At 39.9% G+C, this 27,199-nt stretch overlaps 1 protein-coding gene across 2 annotated transcripts in view; it reads right to left on the bottom strand.

Moving 5' to 3' along the window:
* nrxn3b (neurexin 3b) overlaps positions 1 to 27,199 on the bottom strand; it is a 211,875-nt gene that overhangs the window by 150,025 nt on the left and 34,651 nt on the right. For both annotated transcript variants that reach the window (XM_079475144.1, XM_079475145.1), the window contains exons 2-5: positions 22,019 to 22,320; positions 18,920 to 19,081; positions 11,260 to 11,698; positions 8,643 to 9,026 (exon numbers count right to left, since the gene is read on the bottom strand). In XM_079475144.1, the coding sequence (XP_079331270.1) occupies positions 8,643 to 9,026; positions 11,260 to 11,698; positions 18,920 to 19,081; positions 22,019 to 22,320 (1,287 nt within the window). The remainder of the gene's footprint in view (positions 1 to 8,642; positions 9,027 to 11,259; positions 11,699 to 18,919; positions 19,082 to 22,018; positions 22,321 to 27,199) is intronic.

The raw sequence follows: 27,199 nt of genomic DNA, 5'->3' as shown, positions 1-27,199 counted from the left end.
GTCTACTTGTGTGTTTGTGTGTATTTAAACACACGCAAATAAGGCACAGCACAGCTGGATGTGTTTTTGTGGAGATATCAACAGATCCAAAGCTCATTTTGAATGGTAATGAGGACGGAGGCATTTTCAATGGGTCTTGCTGGAAATGGAAGTAATCCACATTTTATATAATTACCAACTAAATCGCCATTGACGACGGGGATGGGGTTTATTCGCTACGATACTCTCCGCCTGCTGACTCTAATGTGAGAATCCTACTCAGGTTGGGGGGGACAAGGGGGAGTATATTCCCCCCAGACAAAAATGTACAATTGTACAGAAAAGTCTATAATATAATAATCTGTCAATTAAATCACAGAAAAAAATATAAAAATGCTGCATGCAATGAACTATAATCATATTTTTGCTCAAGCAGAGAATCTGATTGCTCTCCTCCTGTTGAGCCAGGCTGGTACCGGGCCTGTTCTCAATATTAAAAAAAATCTTGAACATAAAAAATGAAAACAGAAAATTTGGGGTATTTGTTCCAATTAAGTGTAGCATCTGCCCCCTTGTGGTCAGAAGCATTACTAATTTCACTTTGATTTCCATCTCAGACTTGTGACTTCCATCTTTCAACACAAACTACCAGCAAATAGTTCTATTCTCAATAGAAAAATTACAGAAAATAGCAGATGTAAAAACAAACTGGTAAAACAGTTTAAATATGAAATAACTTTAAAAAGCCTTTTTAAATTTCTTTAAAAATAATTTATTTGTCAGTCAAAGACTTTTAAAACTGGTTTGCATTTGGCCATATTTATATTTGGCATAAGCGCATGACTAGTTGGGCCAAGCTCCCCTGTGAAATCATACATGTCCCAAAAACAGATCATGTGACTTGTTTATAGAATATTACAGTAGCCGAAGTGGAGCACACATCTGCAAGCCAGTGGGTAGCTTGTGCACCATCATAGAGGCCGATTTTCAAAAAACCCCAGGCACAGAACTGATACAACACTAAACAGTATATGCTAAACAAGCACGGAATAAAGACATGTATTGTTGAATAGCTTACTCAGAATGAAATTTCGTTTTATTCACCCTTATGTCATTTCCAACCTATATGACTTTCTTTCTTCTGGAAAAAAAGATGATATTTTAAAGTATGTTGGTAACAAAACAACATTGGACCCCATTGACTTCAATTATATGGACAAAAAACCAATGAGACATTTCTTGAAATATCTTCTTTTGTATTCAACAGAACCACAGAAGGTTTCGAATAAATGATGACTGAATTTGTCTTTTTGGATGAATTATTAATGTAAACATACCCTGGACCAAAGAAAAGCAATTACTTAATATTATCAGTAAATTGCTTAATTGAGTTTTTAAATCAAAATCCACCAGGCCCGGGACACCACATTGGTTTGTACAATAAGTACTCGGAGGATTTTATGCGCACAAAACACCATCCCGTCAACATCACAGCTGCTGCACGCTGTGAGCAGAAGTGGGCAGTAGAGGGCTGCGCATATTTTCAACGCTTCAATTTGAACCCAGATTGAGAGAAATTGACTGAGGGGAGATATTTGTGTGTGTGTATGTGTGTGTGCAGAGAGAGAGAGGGGGGGAGAGAAATCTTAATACAGGTCTGTTAACGTAACCTTACCAAGCACATTCTCTCTTTCTGTCTCTGACTCTCTCTCTTGCCGGAGTGTTGTCAATTTCTCACATGACTGCTTGCCGAAAGCCACATTTCCTTGGCCATGTGGGTGAACATATGTGTGTGTGTGTGTCAGGTTTTACTTGTCCCCACAAACGGCATACAAACCTATATTACACCACCGGCGCTTACATTGTGCGGTCCCCAAGGAAAATGACTAAAAACGTACCCCATGCGAAAAAACCCCCAAATGGGACAAGTGACTGTACTATATATACACACTACTATATATATTATTTTAAGTGCTGGTCATTACTAGTCAATGTACATTTAACTGTTTATACCATCTTGCACATTATTAAGTTTTTTTTATAACTTTTACAATACATCCCAAGATGTTCTGTTCCATCTAAATAAATTATTTAAGTTAATGCTGAATCTTTGTAGATTCAGGTTGTTTAAAAAAATCCAGTGAGAAAAAGAAAAACATGAATATTTAATACAGCGATGCAATCCTTTTCTCTTTCTCGATACAGTGTGCTCCAATTGTGACATAACGTGTGTTTATTTAAAGGGACAGATCGCCCACAATTAAAATGTCTTTCATCATTTATTCTCATATCCTTCATCATATCATCCCAATTCTGTACACAAAATAAGATATTTTAAAGAAGTTTAGTAATCAAACGACATTTACCCCCACTGGCTTTCATATATGGAGACAAAACCATTGAGACATTTCTCAACATCTTCTTTTGCGTTCCACACATAAAAGGGACATATACAGTTTAAATGATATGGACATCTTTTATAAATTTTTGAGTAATTACTCTGTGGATGAATACCCAACAATAATTTCAGACATTTGTGCCCATGTTGCATTATTTGTGAGATTTATACGCGCGATAACGTCTAATGTCCCCGCCTAAGAAAGAAGTTGCTTTTAGCAACTTGTTATCGTTTTAAAGATAAGCCCGTGTTCAGACTTGACTTCTTTTTTAAGCCGCTGGCGTCTTTTTTACATTATAATCCTATGGGAAAAAAAACGTTTTTTAAACGACAGCGCCGGCATCTTTTTCCGCAACTCAGAGCATCTTTTGGGGTTGAAAAAAAACTTTTCTGAAAGAAACACCCTTCATCAAGCTAACCAATGACAGAGACCTGTCGTTTCCATGACAACATGCGAGGAACGTGATTGGTCGAGAAGGCTTAAGCACGAAAAAATTAAATGCCTGGTGAAACGCCCATTGCAGCATAGTTTTGTATACATGTCAGTTTAATTTTCACTTATTTTCACAAATAGCAGCCGAACGCCATAGAAGTCACAAAAAATGTTACCAAAAAATATTCTGGTAAGGTATTACCAAAATACCGAACTCCATCGAAGTCACGATTTTACCAACAAAATATATCATCTCTGCGGCGCTCTATAAATCCAGTGTGACGCCATCTGTCTCAGTTTTTCAGCTGGAACTGGTTACTATAAGGTCATAATGACTACATCTCTGAAGTGGCTGCAGTATAGGTCGTAAATCCCACCCTCTCCATGTAAACGAACGGGAATCACATCAAACTAAAAAATCCACTTGCACTTCAAGAACATTTTTGTGAAAAATTCTTTCTGTCATTTAGGTTAGTTCAAGTGTTTGTTTTGTCTAACACGTTTGGTTTGGTTAGTTATAAGATGTTAGAAAAATGGGTCATATGGGACTTCCACCTCTCATTAACTACAGACTGTGGATCCGAATGGCATCATCTGAACAAGCGGCCATATCCCGCACAATTTGGCTTGATTTTTCTAAAGTGTATGCAAATGGTCCTTTCTGAAGCTCTACATTTAACTTTTCATATCATTTGTGTGGGAAACAACCCTTACATTTCTTCTTTGTGTTACACAAAACACAAGGGTGAGTCCATGAAAACAATTAGTTGTTTCTTTCCCTACGAGAAGCATAAAACAAAAGATTTCGTCTTTTATCTTGCATTGACTACTGCCTACAGATGAGACGCCAGCTTCATTATTCTTCTTTATTCAGATGTAGAGAGTCTTTGTCAGTAAACGACATGTGGAACAAAAGCCAAACGGCTGCGAATGAAGATGAAGCTTTTTGTTTGCAAATGTGCTGCCCTTTGCATTTTTCATAGCAGATAACAGCATATCTGCCCTTGATCCGAATAATAAGCTCTGCATTACAACTCACCAGCGCACGTGTCACTCTGGAATAAAGGGGCTTCTTTTAAACTATTATTCATGTGTTCCACCTGAACCGCAGAGAGTGTGAAGATATGTGAGTGCTCTAACATTGAAATGTTAGCTGGATTTCATTGTTATTCATGACATTCCATTGCAGTGATGGTTTTTGACGAAACAAGCTGAATTAAAGTGGTCATATCATGGACAAACATCTATATTTATAACATCTATGCTGGGTTCAGACTCTACAATGTGAGCTTGATTTTGACATTGGTTTATAATGGGCAATTAAACGTTTTTGAGGCTTCACAGCGAAATGACGGAAAGACTAGCATTTGTTGGTCTTCCATAAGGGGTTATGTCACATCTGTGGCTCAGTCGAAATGGTTACGACATCACAATATAAATCTAAAAGTATATACAGTATATATATATATGAAGTGCTTATTTACTTATTTACTAAGAATTACGCTAAAAGTAATACAAAAGATAAAAGTATGGCCCCCAGAATATATTGTAGAGCTAATAGGGTTTAAGGTATAGCAATTAAAAACGGACTCCTAGTCAGCTGTAAACAATAGTACACCTTGTCTAATGATGTGCAAGTTAAAGCCGATTAAACAAGAGACATTCCATAGAAAAGAGAGACGGAGCCATCTAGCAGGAACTTTGCTGTGTCAATGAAGATGTCTACTGAGATCAGTGTCACAATGAAGGTGTTTGTCAGCCTGAGGAGAAGCCGAATGCTCAGTCCTCTTCTCTTACACACCAGGTGTGTGTGTGTGCTTGTATAGATGGTTTACGATAACACATCTGTGTAATGATGTGTATGACAACGTTTCAGGGACGTGGTTTCAGGGACACTACATTGTATGCAAAACTGCATAATATAATAAAAAACTTTATTTTTTCCAAAGACGTTGTATAATACTGTATAACTGTTTGAAGTTGTTATTGTTTCAATAATCCATTATTTGAAGTTTACTCTACATTATTTATTAAATTCAACTGAAAAATGAAGAGGGTGCGAGACATATCGAGTGACCCGCCCCCTTTTAAAATTTCGTTTATGGCACATGGTCAGACAGCCTGGAAAAGCTACATGTAACAGCGTTATAGCCATAGTGGTGTAAATGTCTATCGGAAAGAAATGGAAGGTCAGTGTTACCAGTGATGTGTCATTTGAAGCTTGATATTTACATTGGAGAGTCACACTGGTGTTCGTCGTCTCCTTTACTCATCAAGGCTGTGATGTCCAATCTCTAGACTACGGATGTGTCTGTATTCGAAGCGTATTTGTGCTATCATCTCTTAACCGGAGCACACTCACGTGCAACTTCTCGCGTGACACTAACGCGAAATTAAGACTTTAATGTAAATGTTTACACTATGTGGATCATCCCCTATCTCCCATCCAGTGCATTATGCGTCATTCACCATGTAGGACATAATAAATGTGCAAACTAGTGGCTGACATGAGGCGTCAGTTCCGAAGTTCTGGAAGAGAAGGGGGTGGGACTCTTCTAAAGCGGATTTGATTGGACAAGAACTTTGACGGGAGGCTGAAGTGTAACGTGCAAGTCGTGGAATTTCTAAATTTGCTTGAGCGCACGTGCCAGACTCTCAGTTTTGAACGGTTATATCTCCTAAATGCGAATTTTGTCAGCGCTTAATAGCATGTCAGTTTATTGACGTCCTTAAGACTCACTCATTTTTAATAAAAGGAAAAAACTTTTTTATCTTGATTTCACTTGATCTTTAAGTCATTAGGATTTTTTCAAGGATTGTATGTTTTGTATTGTCTTCTCTAATTCCGATAACATATCATTGTTAAACTACATTTTCACTTTAATAAGGTATAACTTTCATAGGGGTTTATTAAATAATTCATTTAAATAGATAAACAAATGTATATATATATATACATATAAACAAAATAATAAAAAATCTGTCGCACTGGAGAATATACAAATACACTCACATAACACATATACAATAAAATTTTAATATGAAAACAAAATGCATTTATTTTCAATTCAGTGCTGTGCAACTTGTCAGCTCTTTTCCGACCAAGTAATTTCTGATCCCACCGTGAGTGTTTTATGAATCTGGCTTTGGGGTTCAATGAATAATCACAAAGAGAAGTGTGTGTAACCCTGTAAAATCACTTGAAATCATTGCTTTGTTTCCTACTAAAACAGGAAGTGGGAGGAGACTCGAGCATTTCCTCTTTTGAGCATGCTCCAGTCTCTACATACAAAACGTCCTCCAGCACGAGCCCACATCGAACACTTCCAGCTCACATCAGTCAGCCCCAGGCCGTACCCCAGCACAGCGACCCCAGAATCATTCCTGAAGGGCCCTTGGATAAGAGCTGGCTGCAGCGGTCAGGTTTGGCATTAACATGTGCATGCGTGTTCTTGACTGCAGGTGGAATAGTGGAGCCAGCGGGACAAGAGGCATGTTAACACATCTACATACGCACATACACACGCGCTCGTGCGCACACGAGCCTCGCGGCGCTTCCAAAATAGAGTGCACTTCAGGACTCAGGCAAGGTTAACATGATGAGACAGCTCAGCTAACCACTGCCTGAGAGATTCCTCCTTACATTTAGGAATTGCCTCTCCTGTGGTTCATTATTGCAATGCATTTTTAATGCACCGCTTCTTTTATGGAGGACTGTGCGTGTCTGTGATACACTCATCTTATCTCGTATAATGTTGTGATGAGCTGTGAAATAATGTTGTGAGAGGGCCAGGTTAAGACAAGCTACTAATTGATGGTTGACACAGAGATATTTCAATAGCATGCTGGTAGCTTTCATAAAATCATACTTGAACCCATTAACATAATGTACCTTCCTGGTCTTATTGTGCATGATTCTTTGGTGCACACTATGCATAACTAGGATTGTCACAATATCAGACCTTCACTGAACGGTTATAATGGCAATGGTAATGGTATTATCTGTGTTAAAAGTAAATAAATAATCTAATTCATGAAATACATATTTAATTTGGATTATGACAAAATACTAGCATAGGGAGACGGAGAGTTCACGGTTATTAGTAATGCAAAGTATTTTTAAACAATATGCGTGAACTTAATTTTATTATGATACTATTTTCCAAAGATGTGAGATCAAACAAACTCATGTGATTTTGCCACCTTGTAAAATAGACCGATAAACTAGCCTGGCAAATAACTAGCAATATTACTAATAATAATAATAACAACAATAATATAAATAATATAATGTTGTTTTTATCATTTTAATAATAATAAATATAGCTTCTTTAACTAACTCAAGTTCACACTTTTTCACAAGTCTATGGCCTCCACAGTGGATTCTGAACCATCTGCTAAACCTTAAAAAATCATGGTATAACAACAACAAAAAAAAGAGCAATCCGCCCATGCTGCGTGAAGATTGCATCCCCCAATAGCCCGAGGAGCAGCTATCTACAAACTGTCATAAAAACTTAATGCGAGCTTGCTCCTAATTCCAAACACCATGGGAACATTTTCTTGCTCCAAGCCTTGTTCAATTTAACTTCTGGATCCTCCTGAGCGACGAGAGCAGGCAGAAAGTCACTGAGAGCGGAAGTAAAATCCTATTAAATCTCTGGAGAAAGGTTACACAAAATCTCCTCCTCAGCTGTAAAGCAGCTACTGCTGTCCACTCCGTGTCCATACAGCCGAAAGGCTTAAGGATTCATTCAGCTGTCACTTCTGATGGAACATCCGAACGCTTGTTGTGTTGGAAATGTTGGTCGTTACAGTGAGGCATTAACCCTCATTTGCTCTGAAAACTGGACAGGTTTAACTGTGTTACTTTGCTCTTAGGCAACTATCTCAGACAATATTGATCATTTCATTCTTCTGGAGGTGTGATTGGAATAACCTCTGCTCTAGCAACAGACAAAAATATTGGAAATTAGATAAGGCCACTCACTTTCTCCATGAAGTATAGTTTATGTCTGGGCCGGCTCAAAGAAAAGGCAATGCACTATAAAAGTAATCTTTAGCCACACTTAAAATGCTTCTTTGCGTTGCAATAGGCCCTTTTCACATGACATCATGCACCTTCGGTTCTGCCGTGTAGCAGTGTATCGTTCCTTCCGCTAGCGCCTTCATTATGGAGTTTACCAAGTCCCTTACACAGCTGCCACAAATACGGCTAGATGACAAGTCGCTTACGACAAGATGAAAAGCTAGACAAAGGATACAAATTCTTCGATGAAGGTAAGTACTTAAGGTACTTATGAAGGTAAGTGTTTTGTTTCCTCTTTGCATTAGCGAAGTTGCTAGGATAAGTACTTGAATACGTGTTCTGTCAGCCAATAACGTTACGAAAAATGAACATGCCTGATACTAAACACAATAATAATCTTACCGATGTCTTGACCACTTGAATTTTCTGTCGCTGTTTTAAAATTTCAGTGCGAAGGCAAAACGGATGTTGTGATAGACTGCTTTGCGAAAAGGCGAAAGTTGAATGACGTCATTGAGAAAAGGGCCTATGATAAAGTAGGCAACTGGCATCAGACAAATGATGTGTACTATTTTTTTCAGAACCAGCTTTTTAGGATTTAAAATTACGTTCACGTGTTTTTAATGGTGTTTTTTTAAGTTATGTAGCCTTTGTGTAGTAACTGGAGGGTCATGGTCAGTCTCCACCCCATACAACTCCGAAGTAGCTTGTAGTCTGACATTTTTAAAATTTCATAAATATTAGGAAAGCAGATTAGTTCGATTTCATCATTAACCACATGGATGGAACTCATTGTCACTCACCCCTCTCACAGGTACGATCCCAGTAACCTGTTCCAGTGCAGTCACAGATGAAGCGATTCCAACCTTCCTTGCAAATGCCGTTGTTTTTGCAGGGGTTGCCGTCACACTGTTTTCCTGTTACTTTGCTGCAGGAAGACTTAATGCCAGCCCTGTTCTGGGATTCTGCGATCTGCTTGATGTCCTTACTGCGTCCATCAATGAAGAGATCGCGGATGCAGCCCACGTAGCCATAATTCAGCACAGCAGTCCAAAGTTCGGTGGGAAGCACCAGGCCAACCAGGTTGTCCGGGAGACCTCCGAGATACAGGTCGCCCTCCAGGTCTAGAATCTCGTTCTCTCCACTGGCAGTAAACGGAGTCCTACGGCTGTTCACAGAAATAATACCTGTTCGAAGCGACAACAGTCTATCAGAAAGGGAGCATCACTGGAGAAAAAGTTTTACAGTAAAAATATCTGATAAAAAATCATTTCGGCTTGAATTGAAAGTGTATTTCCATCACGAACCAAGTACAAAGATGGACTGCTTGTTACTTTAATGCTAAACTGTATTTACAATAGTTATTTAGTATCTCTTTTCTCTATGACAGCAGTTTTAAGTTATAGCTGCAGTCAGTTACATCACGCCTCTATTATTATCCATGCCTAAACATTCCTTAATAAGACAGAATTCAAACAAATGTAAATTTAATAAATCCCTATTAATAAGCTCTCTCCATTAAACAAAAACATTTACCCAGTTACTTTTAATCAAAAGAGTTTAGCTGGAACACGTCAGAGGAGAACTGGCCCTCCTGGCTGAGACTGGCTTTTATTCTCCATTTATTCATCATTGGAGATTTGGTTTCTCGCCACTGTGAGGTGTTGACTTGCTCACCTGGAGACTGCTGATAATAGATTCGATTACCTTTAACACTTAACTTTATTAGGTCTTACTTTTTCTATAACACCATGCCAGGTTTTGTATTCTACCATTTTCTGGGTTTCCTCCTGAACAGCTACAGCTACAATGCAACATTGTAAAAGCACTATACACTAGAAATTATAAAATTTAATTTAATTGTATTAAATAAATAACTTAGTTTAAAAAAATTGTGAACAAGTTTAAAGCGATAGTTCACACAAGAATTTTAATTCTATCACATTGTTCCAAAAATATAGAAATGTTTTGTTCTGCTAAAGACAAATTAAGATATTCTGAAGAATGTCACCAAACAGATCTCATCCCCCATTTAGTTTCTCTACTATGGCAGTATATGGGGGATAAGATCTGTTTGATTACTGACATTCTTCTGAATATCTTCTTTTGTGTTTAGCACAATATGTATAAGCTATACTCTGTGCTATTGTGATTTTCATGTAAATGTACCTTATATTTAATTTGACTATACAAAGAAAAATCATTTTTAATAAGCACACTTATGATAATGTGGCAAGATAAACCCCAAGACTATCAGGATCATATTAGAAGCTGTGGCAATGAATACACAAACACTTTCTGAATATACAATTAAGTAGCCACACATTTTTTGGAGCCCAACTGACCAAACACAATCTAGTATTCCAGAGAGCCGTGTTCGAATTATAGATATAAATAGCATTTGCGTGTGTGTTAAAGTCTTCTGCCACAATGATTTAGCCATGTTTCAGAATAGAAACATCACTAGAGCTGTTGGCAGGACTCTGGCAGATTGAGAAACTGCGCTGACTTTCAGCACTAGTCTTTATAAAGCAAGTATTTCTGGTCTCTCAACACCCAGATGTCTATATATCTGTCTCAGTCCTTTATTACTGAAAAATACAAGCTTCAAGGGCCTTCCCTGATGGCTGGGCAATATAATCAGACAGTGATGGCTGATACCGGACTTGATCTCCATCTGAAGAAGATGAAGGGTAAAGGCCAATTCAATTGTGGCCATAATCATTTTTGTGAAAAGTTTAGCTGATTCAGAGTCATTCTACGGTATTTTAAATGTTCAGTGTAGGCAGATTTTACGATTCTATGACTATAAATTTGAAGCATACGGTCAAATTAAAGCCAGTCTCCTGTGGTCATGGTGTCCTTTAAGATATGGAGCTCGCAAACGTTTGCATACCGTTTTGCAGTGTTTGCCTGGCCTGGGGGGCTGCTAGAATTGTATAGTTTTATTTCATTAAAACTGCGTATAGGAATTAACAGTCTGTCTGATATTTGACCTGTGTTTTGACTTCCATAACCTTATATGTTTTGCTTATAGTCCATGTTTTCTTGTACAGCTGCTTTGTAACGGGTCGGGACCTGACCACACTGTCGGGGCTTAATTCAACGATACGCCTGTACATTATCCCGTACTTAATAAAGAGAGCCTTCGATGAAATGACGCCATTAACTTTAAATAGATTAGAGAATAGATTATATTCATGGATAAAAGTGCTGCAATATTGACATTTCTGACTTGCAGAAGGGATGGCGGACTGGATGTCTTTTATAAAACATTACAGAATTTGAAAACTCTTAAAAATACAAATTAAAGAGCCAAAAATAGTTTTACGGCACAAGACAACCTGTTTAAGTTAAAGAGTCAAAAATGATTGTTAAGTTTTTAACATCGTAGAAACATCTCTGAAGTTCTCTACCCACCTGATCTTCCATCTCTCTGGATGTCTACGTGATGCCACACTCCATCGTTCACCTTACTCTGTGTGGCTTTGACCTTAATGGTTCCCGATCCCATGTCTAATAGAAGATAAAGGTTTCCATCCAGAAGCTCCACAGCGAAGAAGTCCACTTTGTTGCTCCTCTGATTGCGAGAGTCCTTCTTGTCCTGGGGCTTCCCTTGCGTATAGAGGATGAGACCGTTGGGTTCTGAGGAGCGGAAATCGAAGGAGATGGAGCCCACGCGCTTGGTGTTCCACTTGGGCAGGCTGAGGAAGGACTCTGCCGTCTCAAAGGCGATGGGGTCTAGGGTGGCAACGTTCTCACATTTAAACACCACGTCCCCCTGAAGCTTCATCTTGGGGTCTGCGATGCGGGCCAGGCGAGAGAGTTCCAGTCGTATGTCATTATTTTTGTACACCACCTGAAATAAAAAAACACAATCAATTAAAGCAACAGTTTTGAAAATATGTAATAAATGTTAATAATATCTTAATTATTTTATTTATGTTTAATATAATGTAAAAATGCGAAAGAAAGATTTATCTCCATGTTCGTTTTTAGCTGGCAACTACCCATATATATTAAATATTTAGATAATAGGACAATATTAAAATAATAGGAAAATGAAAATATAATAAAAGGGAGAACAGCATGTAAAACATTAAATAAAATGAAGGAATGAATGAAAGAAAGAAAGAAAGAAAGAAGATTCATGAAAAGCTATAGCCTACAATAACAAAATGTTTGAATATGTTGATATAAATTAGTTAGACAAATGTGTGCAAACAATTGGAAAATTTGATCTATGTTCCAATGATTTAAAAGTATTTAATACGCAAATATAATGATAATAATAATACAAATTATGTAATACATATTCAGGTCAGAATTAGAGATGCACCGATATATCGGCCAATAATCTGAATTGGTCGATACAATTTTGTTTTGTTATTGGTTTGATGTCAATACATGAATTAAAAACATTTAGAAAGTTAAAAGTAAAGATAATCAGCTACCGCTATCAGTGGAGAAATTTTGTATCTGTGCATCTCTAGTAATATTAATAATGAATATTAATAAAAATAAAACGTATTGAAGTATTTCAAAAACATGTTCAGCAATGGGAATGAATTGAATTTGATGATCATTTACAGTATACACCCTAGACGTATTGTTAAAAATAACAAAACTCCAGAAGAAAAACATACCTAATAAAATATATTAAAAGGCAGAATGTGCTTTGACATTGTGCCTATTTACAAAGCTAAACGCTCTCATATACAGTCAGCTATGCATTACAGCCAAGTACAACAAAATACAAAACACCAAGAACTGTAAATTGAAATCCATTCAAGCGGAAAATTAAAAGGCTTTTCCTGCTTAAAGGAAGAGCTTGTGGCACTATATAGGGCACTACTGTACTGTATGTGCGCAGCAGACAGCAGTTCTGTCGGAGAACACAGCTGTCAGCAAACAGATTTTGCAGCTCTAGGATTACAGATAATCCTGAAAGATTTGACAGTAAATCAACACAGGTGTCCTGCGTACTAACTGAAGCAGTGTGGAGAGAGAGCGTGATGAACTCGGGAAAGAGCTCTTTATTTCACCAACATTAATATCTAGTCTCTGAGTGTACACTGGGATTCCCATCCCGGGGTTCCTAATCTCCCATCTCACCCAGATTCAGGACCTATCAGCAATCCCCCCCCACCCCCTTAACCCACCACACAACTGAGCGGCGAAACCTATTCATTATCTCTATAGAGAAACTATCTTTATTTTGAACTGTGGCATATTATACAGCAGCTTCTTGAGATTTCACACTGAGATTCCTTTTTTCCATATCTATTCTGCACTCTTACTGGTAGTTTATTTATTTATTATTTTTTCCAATTCATTGACTTCAAATCTGTTTAGTGAAGACAAGTGTAAACAAGACTGGTTCCCATATTCGGGATTTGTGCTGGGAATTTCACCAATCGCAGTGAGTACTGAACACACACACAGTGAACACACTGTATATACATAATAAGAGACATTCAAACAGATATATGCTGGCTTTTAAGATCATGATGATCCTACACTTTCTTTTCTACTGAAGAGAGGTACGATGAGTGTGCAACAGATGGTATGGTCCCCACAGAGTCCTGATCTCAACAACACCACTTAGTCTAGGATTACATGAAGAGACAGAAGCACTTGAGACAGCATAAACCATGACACCTTGCTACGCATATGGAATAACCGTTTTATAAAAGCAACAAGCCCTGCGAAACCGTGGGTTACAGAGCATTTTATAACAGTTTAGGGGGTTTTAGACTTCCCGTCGTGCCACAACGCCGTTAGCTGTTATAATATGCACTTCTTGGAGCATATTGCTTTATTATATCTGAACTTTTTTATTGAAAAGTTACAAACAAATATTTGTGCAAGATATTGTGATCACAAAATGGCCACATGGAGACACCAAAGCGCAAATTAATGATTCTAAAATGTCTTTAATGTTTTATTTATTATTTTAACGGTTTAGTATCAGTGTTCACAGATAATGAAAATATCGGGTTGCATGTCTTTTAACAGCCCTTACAGAAAATCCACGTGAATTTCAAAAACTACAAAAAATGGCATTAACATCACATGTAAAAACCCATGGGGTCACAAGTAAACCGTGGTGACATGTTTTGCTATGGCTTGCATGAAATTCACACAAAAATATACTGAAACCACTCATTTCCCATGTGAAAATCTGTTTTTGTTTGTTTGTTTGTTTTAGGGATGTTTTAACACACATTAATGAAATTCATTGTAAAAAAGTGATTATTTATTGGAATATAAAGGTTTTTATTTTTACCGATTAATCAATTATTTAAATTTTTATTATAATATAGCCTGAAATACGTACATCTATAACATGTATAGTAATATATAATAAGCATGATATAATACAACACATGTATAAAGTTCTAACAACGCAATTTCAAACCACTACATTCACGACACAATGCTTTTTGAAATCTCTTGTGAAACAAAAACACGAAGCCAGAAAATCAACCTCTCCTGCGCTGGGATGTAGTTATGCCTCAGGTTATGATTTCAATGGTCATTACCTCAAGACGATCGATAGCGGTATAATGGAAAATAATGTGCAGCAAGATGGGTACGGGGGGGTAGTCTACAGACTCAAATACATTATCTAAAGCCAGACCCTTACTTTATCACCTTATCTGGGGTCCATCCTCCGCCCCCAGAGTGCCATTTATAATCAAAGCCAAGCCTTTAACGGCTCTATAGGCTTTCTGTCCTGACTTTCTCCCTCTCTCTCGTACTGGGTAAGCAAGGGGCTGTTGGATATCGATCGGGCTCTCCGAGTGGGGAGTGGACCCTAATCTATTTGGCATCTGTGTCTTCATGTGTAATAGGGTGCAGCTGCCCACTGCATTAGGCCCAGAATAAATGAAAAGTGCTTGTGGTCAGACATGTAGAACGTGGAAACAAGAGAAAGATGGAGGGATCACTGAGAAATGACTTAGTGGGGAAACAATCCATCATTGAGAGGAGAAACAGCAGGTGTTACATTGTAACCGTGAATATGTTTTTGAGTGTCTTAAGTATGAATTTAGTGTACCGTAATCATGTTAACATCAAACCTGGTGCTAAATAGCACTAAAAGTGGTTCTTGGCTCCTTAATCATAGGGAAACCACTTTAGGTGATACTGTATATAGCACCGTATCTTTATAGGTGCTACATAGCACCTTTGTCAAATGGTGCCACGTAGAACCATAAAAGCAGGGGCGGAAGTAACGAATGACAACTACTCACGTTACTGTAAATAAGTCGTTTTTTGGATACTTGTACTTTTATGAGTATATTCTTTTCGCTCCTTTTAAAATCGAATTGTTCATTTGTTCACTATTTGTACGATGATCTTTTTTGTGTAAGCTGCTTTGCAACAGCGTAAAATTGTGAAAAGCACTACGGAAATATTTTTGGGTTGAACAATATAAAACTAGGCTATTCAGAGAATCAACTAATCCTAGTTATAGTGTCACTGAATATGAATCAGAAACACTTTAATACTGAAAAATGAAACTAACCTATGCATTTTTTTAAGATGTGATTTGAAACATCAAAATAATGTAGATATTGCACGCTAGCTTTCATCCAAACCCAGCCGTGTGAGACAGGGTGAGCAAAGAAGGCCAGAGCATAGACTTCTGTTGTTTTACACACAGCCGATTATTATGAAGTTTTAATGGTTTTAAAATAAATATAATTGCCCCCAACGAGACATTTACACAGTAACTACTACAAGTGACACTGCTTAGAAAAAATAAAGCTGTTTATTCACGGGTATCATAAGTTCATTTCTCAAAATGATTTTCCTACCCTCGCTGGGTCCGTGGATGCTGAAATATGCACAAATTCGTCTCTAAGAGCTCGACAGAGTTACTGATGATGATGCAGAAAGCGTTTCTCTGTTCTGCCTGTAATTCATTCTCTCTATTAACGTGGAACTCCTGAGAGGAAGGCATATATCGGCTCTCTCTGCCTTCCTAAACTTAGTCATGAATTAGATGAAGAACATGTGCAATATTCAAAATAAAAACTGCAATTAATTCTAGGTTTCGCCAACGGCAATCCTTTCCTGAGTTTCGAGAGCAGAAGATTGGATTTCTCGTACGTATTGTGCGATGGCATCCCTCCAAGGGAACTCTAAAATTAGCTGTGCAAAAACAAATGTCATATTTGGTGTCATGGTACAGATTGTTCGTCTCCTGCTGTCAAATGTGCAGACACCGTCGGCAGCCACAAGCTCGTTGCTGAAACAAAAGCCAGTGCAGATGCCCCACAGCCAATAATTATCAACACAGACTTCCTGTTCTCCAGTGTCCGCTGTCACATGACCGCAGAACCACGCGAGTGTACCTCGCCCAGGGCAGAATATGGAGCAAGATAACAAATGAGTTAAGCCAAAAACTAACAGCGTGAGAAAGGCGCTGTCATTTTTATGCAGCGAAATTTGCCCAGCATGCACCAGGAGAGAGCAAGATTTCTTTTGTTTCTTATCTCGCATACTTTGATATCAATGTTTATAGAGATGCCTGGCACTCCGCATTAAAATGTTACCATATAATCTGTAGTAGTTAATAGACAAAAAATAGTGCTGTCAAAATTTACAAAATGGTCAAAAATATGTTTTACATTAACATTACTTTATATGAAGTTCACGGGCATTGGGCAGAAAAATAGCTTAAGAAAGTTGTTGAACGACACTGTAAAAAATCTGACCCTTTGTCATCGTTGACATAAAGCAGACCGTGTAAATAAGGGACGATCCCTAGCTTTGCTACTCTCGCCCTGCCTTTAACTGAAATGAAGTGCCAGCCCTTTTTAGTACTCCTTGGGTAATTCTAACTCGGCAAGTCTTTCATCACTGTTGGCACAGGCTGTGTCTCCGAACGTTGCAGGGACAGGCGCTCGGCCATCTACACCTACCCGACTGATATTAATAGCTGGGCTGGGGATAGAGAGAGCAAGCAGAAGAACATAGTGGCAGATTAAACATCCGCGACAAGGTGACCTTTCATCATGACGGTTATTACAGACCACCCGTGTGTGTCGGGTACCGCGTTGCGATGCGTTCGTGTTTATATTCTATATGCTCACAGCATCTGGAGGTGGTGAACTTTGTGTCAATGCCATTTTCAGGCAGATGGGGAGGGGTTTACTGCATGATAACTGCAGTGGATTTTTGCGTCTCCATTACATGTAATAATGTAAGAAATATCGGCAGTTATAGTAGCTATAAAACCTGTGTAGTGACAACCAGGGTCTCCTGTGGAACGGTTGTGGTTGGTGTTCCTGCTGCTTGAAATGTAGATGGAAAAATCTGTCCTCTGTATTACACAGAATAAAATGAATGTGGGAAAATAGATTTAAATCAAGATGAACTGCTCCACTAATGCCATGCACGACACCCATGATTTCTCTACTGGGACACCTTAAGGAAACTTGACGGAAACTGCATTCGTCTTCTAAAAATCCTTTTTGGGTCGTAAATTCACTAGTTAAAATTCATAGTTAAAACACTGAAGTTAGTACTGTGGAAAGCACTTGTTTTGATAGTTGTTAAGGATGTGACATTTTTGTCAAAACTTGAAATATAAATTCTGAGAGAATGTACTGTATTTATTATCGTTGACCATCTGTTTAGATTTTAATAACCCCCTGATGATGAAGTCCAGATATTCTTTCTAGACAGAAAAACATCAGAATAGGGACAAGTTTTCTATTTTATAAGAAAGAAAAATGTATGCGTTACGGAAGGACTCATGTTTTTGAGAGACAACATACTTTGTAGTATAGTTTTAACAGTATAGTTTACCATTCAATTCCGTCATGATTTAGTTCTTTTGAAGAACACAAAAAGGAACAGTCTTAACAGAACAGTGCTCCAGACTGCGACTAAATGGTCAGTTTTTGACACGATGCAAGCATATTTTACGAGTACGCTACTCGCGCATGTTCAAACGTGCCAATTTGGATTTTTGTCTAGTTGTTATATGCTGTACATGTGAAAAAACGAGTAGATAATGAGCCCACCAGTGTAGGCCTATGTGTGGGAGAAGGGGAGAGTCTGGAGCTGCGCGGCTGGGTGACTCGCTATCGTCGTGTCGGTCACAGCTCAGCGAGCTCACTATTGACAACTTATCAGACACAACGTGAGCGCATTCCGAACGATTTGATATTGTTTAAAATGAAACTAAATGCGTAGGAGTCCAGAATATGCCATTTATCTGTTGATTACTTGAGACAGCGCTGAATCATTTCCAATCCGTTCGCAACAAGAATGACTCTTGTTAAGTTTATGTGAAGTTAACGTTACATTGTGTTGTAAACAAGATGAAAAGTGTCCATAATACGCAAAGAACGTATAAAGACGAGCCCCTTTATTTTGCTTTAACACTGTAAACAATAACATATAAACTTTTTCATACAAAATGACATGCACGTTTTCTGTTGTTTCAAATGAATTCAATACTTTTTGGTCTGGATTAAACAGTCTCTTTCCTAAGCACTTGAAGCTTCTCTGTAGGCTCTGCGTCTTTGTAAATGATCAGCAGAACCAAACCACTGTCACTTGCAGTTAACAGACAGGTAGTATTTTAACACATATTTACATTTCTGTACAAATGTAAAAGGATTTAAAACTGTTCCACCAGATTTTTCAAAAATATCAGCACTGAAATAACAAGTCTACAGATTCCGTATAACCCTGGTATTGAGTAATGTCATATCCCTCTGAACTGAAATAAAACTGCACATTCTCATTTCTGTGAGTCGAATCTATTTATTATAAAAGCATGTGTCAGTAATACGGCTACTTTGGGGGAAATGTCAATAACTGCATTGCAGGCGGATTTAAGGTGGCCCCTAAATCTTTCAAAAAAATTCAAACCAGGGGCTACAGTGCCCCTGTTGAAAACGTTAGTATCAAGCACCGCAAGATCATGTGTTTTTTTAAGGTAAACTCTCGTTTTAGGTAAACACAAGCCACAGTATCCATTATTAACACACCGGGCTGGTTATAATGTCATGAATAATCGTACTCACAAGTGAAAGACATCTAAAGGACCCACCTCTTTCAGACAACCCATGAAATTATTGCTGACCGGAGATCCAGGCAGGTCGGCTGTGCTCGGGCTTCCCCCCACGTAAAAGAAATCATCCGAGCCGAGCATGGTGTAATCCTCCTGTGTGTATCCTGTGGTGGTCAGTATACCATCTACTGATATAGTCACCTGTTAAACGATGAAAATATGAAAAAACAACCAATTACAACTTCATCTGCAGATGTGTTCTTAACCTGAGCCGTTCTTGTTCACTTTTTTATGGTCTATCTTGTTCTGATTTGCCCTCATGGTGGATTGGTTACTGCTAATACTCTGGACCATTGGTCTGGAAAAGCTTTTTCTGTATAGAGGTTCACAGGACAGGTAAAGAAAATATTGCTGAGGAATATTTTCTTTATCTTTGATGGGTTAAGAAAATGAATTCAGATTTGGTTTTGAAGATTACAAATTACGAGGTTAGTAAATGTTAAAACCAAGGACAAATTGCTTGTACTTGTTTTAGTTTCGGGGGCACATTACAGTCTTTGAGTATCACACGCATACTTGAACACACGACACGCAGACCTTCTCTCGGACACACGCACACACACACACACACAAACACACACACACATTTTAACACGCATGCATTAAAGAAATGCTGGGAAAATCAAATGTTTATCTGCTATGCAGAGTCATGATGAATAAACATGAGAACGTTGGATGGTTCATTGGATACATGGAAAAGAGGGAGGGGCAAAGCCACAACAGCCAATCGGGTAGCAGCCACGCAGAACTGAAAAAGGCTATGCAACACAACACGCGGCACACCAAAAACCAACACACGGGGGATTTGGGTGGAAGTGGAGTGATAAATTGAATGAAGTGTTAGTCGTGATGATGATGTATGAGACCGAATGAGATGGCGGAGATGACGACATGCCAGGAGCGTCGTGGAAATATCAACTGCCAGAGTTCCCAGAGCTGGAAGGTTTCTGTGTTTTTCGGGAGGATCTGCGAGACGTAAATTTCCCCTTGTGGACTTTGTTGGAAATCCTCTGTCAGTTTTTGCCGACAGTCCTCGCAAAAAATGTGGAGGCTTTGTGTGGGGAGACGAAACACTTTACTAGTTCCTGTGTGAGTCCCATGAATTTCTAGGCAACGGTAGCCAGCCTGATAAATACCAGTAATGAAGAAAAATATAAAAGGGGAGGAGTTTGAAGGGGGAGAGGGGAACGTGAAAAGTCCTGGTAATACAAACCCATTTCCTCATTTTTTGAAACGAGTGTCTAGAATGAAACTCAAAGAAAACCAAAGAAGGGGAGAGGGACACACGGCAAACCAAAAAAAGGACAATAAGAATGATATCTACCAGACAATGTAGTTTGTTTACCATAGCGTGTCCAATGCCTGAGTGCTTTTAGGAAGAAGGGGGAAGAAAGGAAACCGAAACAATAGTGAACAGAACGGTTGTTAATAAATGGACGAAATTAAAAGAGAAAGAAATTAATGATGAAGATTTAGGGTGTTAGTACATTAGTTCGGTTAGAAACAGGTTAGTTATAAAAATGAGACCATGAATGAACAGTGTTAGTTTCAAAATAGTCTCTTCTAAAAAGGAGAGAGAGAGAGAGAGAAAGAGAGAGAGAGAGAGAGATAGAGGAGGTCCTTTAGTCTGTCAGCTTGTATCTCAGAACATCTCATGAGGGTTGTGCTATATCTTTAACCAGTCTGAACAAAGTAATGACATGAAAAATGCACTTACTTGTCAAGCCCTCATCATATTTGCACTGCATAAAAATCTGTCTCACCTGCCAGTGAAGTTTAAGGTCAGCCAAAAAAGTGTGATGCTACCTAGGGCTGGACCGTATGACGGTATGTTTCTGTCTAAGGTTTTTCTATTCCGTTTACATCACACAAAATAACCAGGACAACTTAACATTACTACTGTCACACAAATCTGTAAAGCGGAAATACATTTACACTAGAGTAGCAACTTTTGATCTGAAGCTGTATGCTGGATCTTTTTGGTAGACAAAATATAATTGTGTGAAAATTATATCAATTTTATTACAAACACAAAATAACAAAATTCATATTTAACTCAAAAACAGCCAATAAGAGACCAGTGTAATTCATAACTACTTTAATACTGTTTAATAAGCATCTTAGAGCTAAAGCTAAAAAGCGTAGAACTCTTGGCAAGACTCAAGATGGTAAAACATACATTTAATTTCATTTCATTTTACTTTCTAATTTATTTAATTGTTTAGTTTATTATGCTAAATTGTGAAAAAACTATAAATTATTCCTACAGGAACACCGCAGGATTTTCATGATCATTCTCCTTACTAGATTTACGATATAAATAATCATCTTAATAATATCATTTTTATAACATTTAATGTTTAATCAGATGCCTAAAGTGTCCTTTCATTTGTATATTAAGTATTTATTCACTGCATTATGCAATAGGCGTAGCCATATAAAGTAGTTAATAAAACAAACTAATAAAACAAATTGAAAACAAAATGTTACTTGATATTTGAATCATACCGTCCATCCCTAATTCCACTGAAGATTCTCACCGAATCCATTCACATACGTAGCAGATATAAATACTCATACTGTTATTACATAATTCTATGTCTTTATTATTCTATCTATCACTCTATTTCCCTGCATCTGAATGCAGCCTACCTCCATAATCCATAGTATGTGAACATCAGTGTGCAAAGTTGTTTGTCTGAAACCTCAGTATGTTTAAAAAGTCTACACTGTTCTCACTGTAAGCTGTTTCTAAGTTTACTAACACAAAATAAAATGGCAGACCTGAAGGATAAGGTTGAGGTTTTTAGACATCCTTGAGTGGTAAACCAAGTCAAAGAGATAAAGACTTCAAGAACAAAGGAAGAAAAAATAACACAACAGTCCTACATTATTCGAAAACCAATAAACAAAGTACAATGGTAAGTTTAGCAATTAAAATAGTCTTAATTATGTTGCGAAAGTGTCATAAAATGAAAAATGTCAAACTACAGTTACATTAGTTCATTCTAATTCTAAAACTAGGCTTACGGCTAGCTGTCGGTATAGTCTGTGGAGCGGCTGACGTCTTGTGATTACCTGTCTCAGGTTGCGTGTCACCTTGATGTCATGCCAGGCATTGTCATTGAACTTTCCATTGACTGGCTCAACTATAGCCTCGAAGGCTCCTGAGCCCAGGTTGATGACCAACGAGACAGCCCCGTCCTTCAGCGCCAAGTTGACGTAGTCAGCCGACTTGCCTGTGTGCAGAATGAGACCGTTGCGTTGCCAGGTTTTGAAGGACAGGGTGATCTCATCGCTGCTGCTTTGAATGGGATTTTGAGAAAGGTCATAGCAGAAGTACTCGGAACCCCTGAACGTCGCCACGTTCTCCTCACGTGCTGAAAGGAAAGAAAACACTATTTTATTTTAATTTATTTTAAAGGTGGCATCTAGCGGTGAGGTTGTGAATTGCACACAATAGCTTTCTCCACCCCTCCCTTTCAAAGCACTACGGCGGCTAACACAAGACTAAGATCTCGTCACGTTTTCCCTTCTATGCTGAAGTAGATAACGTATTTATGAAGCACGCTCTGTGGAGCAGCTTGTTCGTTTAGGGCTAAAAAAGGGGACCCGCAGTGTATGACGATAGCTCATTTTAAGGTAATAAAAACATAACGCTTCATAATGTAAGCTCTTTATACACCTCTGAACACATAGTTATGTATATTATATTTCATTTCTGTCAATAGATCCTCCTTAATATCACACATTGCACCTTTAATGACATGGACATGGGGTGACCAAATAATGGCAGAATGTGGATGGTTTTTTTTGTAGCAGCAAAATCACCAGAAGACCATGCTGCTCAACCAACATCACCTATTATTACTATCATGTCTTCGGTACAGAACACCAAAAGCAATTAAAGCCATATATAAACAAACTTTGGTACCAAATGCAATAAGTCTTTTGAATAATATTTAAATTTTGTTATTGTGAATGCTGTGTATTGTTAATTGGGATGAGCTTTCGGAATGAGCTAATAAATATTTCAAATTCACATTTCATGTCTATTTTATTCTTATGTGGCCAGTAGCCGTGTAAGAAGTGGGATAATGTACAAGCACTTTAGTAAAACCGCAGTAAAATTCCTAGATACTATAGTGTTTTTAACCTCACTATAGTATATTACAGTGTTAACTACAGCTTAAAAATGAACTTTAAGGATACTACAATTTCCTTTAGCAAATACTACAGTATTGTGAGTGTTCAAGTTAATGGGACTTTTATTTTGACGATGGCTTCACTCAAACATTGTGCCAGCGTCCAAATATTCCCACTTGCGGTCTTTGACTTGACTATTTCATGACATATTTCCTGTTCATATACATTTAGCCCTGAATACCAGGTATTCAACATAAACTTTATTTACACAAAAACTGTGCTATAGCGGCATTCTGGGCCGCCATTAAAAACATTTTTGCGCGACCGATCACATTCCCCACGTGAGCACACACATAGAATTGTCGGGGAGCCTAGGAGTCGCAACCGTTCGCTGTGGGCCGAGTCTTGGATCGGGGCACTGATCATCGCCAGTAGAGCACAGTCTTGGGAGGGCCCCCGGCCTGCGTGTGTCAGGACCCAGTTTCAAACTCGGGTCTCCGGTGTGAGAAACAGTCACTTAACAAACTGAGCCACTGATAGTCGTCAGAACCCAAAAGATGAGGCAAACAGAGCAATATTATTAATAAAAAGTAAAGTTCTTCAGGCTATAATATAAATCCACAACGTCCAAAGTAAATCCAAGAGAAAAAAGGTAATCCTCCTAGTCAAAAAGTAAATCCCCAAGGTAGTAGGTACAGCAGAAAAAGCCTCAAAAGATAACCAAAAAAAGATTTTAATAAACGAGAACAAAAACAGAGTACCGCAAGAGAGTCCAACTGGAGCAACAAACGTTCACAGCTTCACTGAGGCTGGGTGCCAACATTCAAACACAGAGCAAATAACTGAGGAAAACTAAGGGTTTAAATACATTCAAGGGAAACGAGGCACAGGTGCAACTAATAACTGGAAACAAGTGGAAACAAAAGGGTCAAAAGGCACAATGGGGGCCTCTAGTGGCCAAAAACCGGAACAACCCTGGCCAAATCCTGACAGAATCCCCCCTCTAGGAACGGCTCCTGACGTTCCTACCGGCTTTCACGGGATGGAGGGCCCTGAACTGTCGAATGAGGTCAGGGTCCAGTACGTCTTTGGTAGGAACCCAGGAGCGCAGGGCCGGGACGGCGACGTCTGTTGGCTTGTCGTTGGTACTGCTATGAGGAACGCAGAAGATTAAGACGGGTCTTCCTCCACGTAAGCCGACAGCGTCTGATGAACTTCAAGGCTGAAGGCACTCCGACGTCTGCCTCCTGGTAAGGGAACAATGGAGGAGCAAAGCCAAACTGACTCTCGTACAGGGACATACCAGTGGAGGAGGAGCACAAGGTGTTGTGTGCGTACTCAGCCCAAACAATGAAGGACGACCACGTGGATGGGTTGTTGGAGGCAATACATCTGAGGGCGGTTTCCAGCTCTTGATTCATCCTCTCGGTTTGGCCGTTGGACTCCGGGTGGTACCCTGAAGATAGACTAGCAGTGGCCCCTATGAGTTGGCAGAAGGCCTTCCAAAACCTTGAGGCGAACTGAGGACCCCTGTCGGAAACCATATCCTGAGGAATGCCAAAGACTCGGAACACATGGTTAATTACCAGCTCTGCCGTTTCCTTGGCAGAAGGTTACTTAGTCAAGGGAACGAAACTGGCCGCTTTAGAAAACCGGTCGATGATGACTAGGATAGTAGTATTACCATGGGACGGAGGGAGGCCAGTAATAAAGTCCAACGAGATATGGGACCAGGGTCGGTGGGGAATAGATAAAGGGTGAAGGAGTCCTTGAGGGCGGAGGTGAGAAGATTTGCCCTGGCAGCATACGGAACAGGCCTTGAAGAAAGTGACAATGTCTTCTTTTATGGTGGGCCACCAGAACTTTGGCTGGATGAACTCCAAGGTGCGGCCTATGCCCGGGTAACAGGTGAGGCGAGAGGAGTGACCCCACAGAAGGACCTGGGTCCTCGCTGTCTTGGGAACAAACAACCGATTGGCGGGACCTCCTTTTGGGCCCGGCTCGGTAGCTTGAGCTCGTCTCACGGTATGCTCAACTTGCCACGAGATCGGGGCACTGATCTTAGCGACAGGAAGGACAGGCATGTGAGTATCTTCTCGAATGGTGGGAGGGTAGACTCGGGACAAGGCGTCCGGTTTAAGATTCTTTGACCCGGGCCGATAGGTGAGGATGAACTGGAATCGATTGAAGAAAAGAGACCATCGAGCTTGTCTGGAGTTCAACCGCTTCGCCTTCTGGATATACTCCAGATTTTTGTGTTCCGTAAGCACTTGAAACGGTTGAGAAGCCCCCTCGAGCCAGTGTCTCCATTCCTCCAATGCCATCTTAACCGCTAAGAGTTCACGATCCCCACACATCGTAGTTCCTCTCAGTCGGGGTAAGCCGGTGTGAGAAGGCGCAATGGTGGAGCTTCTTGTCTTCACCCCTTTGAGACAGGACAGCTCCAACACCAACCTCTGATGCATCTACCTCCACCACAAAAGGTTCATCCGCAGTCGGTATTGTCAGGATGGGGGCAGAGAGGATGCGCTGCTTGAGTCCTTGGAAGGCCATCTCAGCTTCTTTTTCCCACAGAAACCTTGCGTTGCCACTCTTGGTTAAAGCTGAGAGAGGAGCTGCCACTGAGCTGAAGTTCTTGATGAACTTGCGGTAAAAGTTTGTGAAGCCCAGGAAACGCTGAACTTCCTTGACGGACTTGGGGGTGGGCCAATCTGCTACCGCCCCTACCTTCCTGGAGTCCATTTGAACTCAACCGGGTTCCACTACAAATCCCAGGAATTGTACTCTGGAGGAATGGAATTCACACTTCTCCGGCTTAACGTACAAATGGCTGTCTAGGAGGCGTTTGAGTACTTGTCTGACATGCTTTGTGTGTTCTTGAAGGGAGCTCGAAAAGATAAGGATATCATCCAAGTTAACGAACACAAAGATGTTAAGCATATCCCTAAGCACATCGTTAAGGAGTGCTTGGAACACAGCCGGGGCGTTGGTCAGGCCGAAGGGCATCACTGAGTATTCGTAGTGATCAGTAGGCGTGTTGAAAGCGGTCTTACACTCGTCACCGTGTCTGATCCGCATAAGATGGTATGCATTCCTCAGGTCAAGCTTAGTGAAGACAGCTGCTCCCGCTGTGGCCATAAGGGGTAGTGGGTAGCGGTTGCGGACAGTTATGGCATTGAGCCCCCGGTAGTCAATGCAAGGACGTAATCGACCGTCTTTTTGGCCACAAAGAAAAAACCTGCTCCCGCGGGCGAGGTGGACGGACGAATGAGGCCTGCTGCCAGTGCGTCCTTGATGCAGGTATCCATCGCAGCTCGTTCGGGAGGAGATAGGGAAAATATCCGACCCCTGGGGGGGCAGGTGCCCGGAAACAGGTTGATGGGCCAATCGTAAGATCTATGGGGTGGCCCTCTGTTTGCTAAATACTGGCTTGAGGTCATGGTAACACTCGGAAACCCGGGACAGGTCTATGGATTCTAGAGACTCGGGAGGAGAACTCGGGGAGATACAAGTGGCTTGGCATGTAGGGCCCCACTGCTTGACAGTGCCCACAGACCAATCAATGTGAGGGTTATGGCTGTGAAGCCAGGGGTAGCAAGGATGAGAGGGAACTCGGAACAGGGGATCAGATGAAAGTTTATCACTTCCTGGTGTTGGGAAACTGAAAGTCTAAAGGGAGCAGTGACGCGAGTGACAAGTCCAGATCCCAGAGGGCTTCCATCCAACGTAGTAACTCTCACGGGGTCCATTAGAAGTTCAGAGGGAACGCCATTCTCCTTCGCCCAGATACCATGGAGCCCGGGACATGTGAAGCGGAAATGGTCCGGTTTGCCGCAAAATAGACAGCATCGCCCCCTTATCCGGCGGTCTTCTTCAGCCTAGGAGATGCGTCCAATCTGCATGGTGGAGCCAGTGAGGATAAAGGTGGGGACTCGGAGCTGGGACTGATAGGAGCTAGGGCGAGAGGTTTACGGTTTAGTTCTCTCTCTCAGGCGCTGGTCTATGCGCGAGGACAACTTGATCAGGGACTCGAGATTGTGCGGTGATTCTCGAGTGGCCAATTCGTCTTGGATGGTGTCGGAAAGACCCTTCAGAAAGCACACTGTGAGCGCC

This window comes from Barbatula barbatula (assembly GCF_947034865.1).
Source record: "Barbatula barbatula genome assembly, chromosome: 15".
NCBI classification, from domain to species: domain Eukaryota; kingdom Metazoa; phylum Chordata; class Actinopteri; order Cypriniformes; family Nemacheilidae; genus Barbatula; species Barbatula barbatula.
This window is presented reverse-complemented; position numbering and strand designations above follow the sequence as displayed.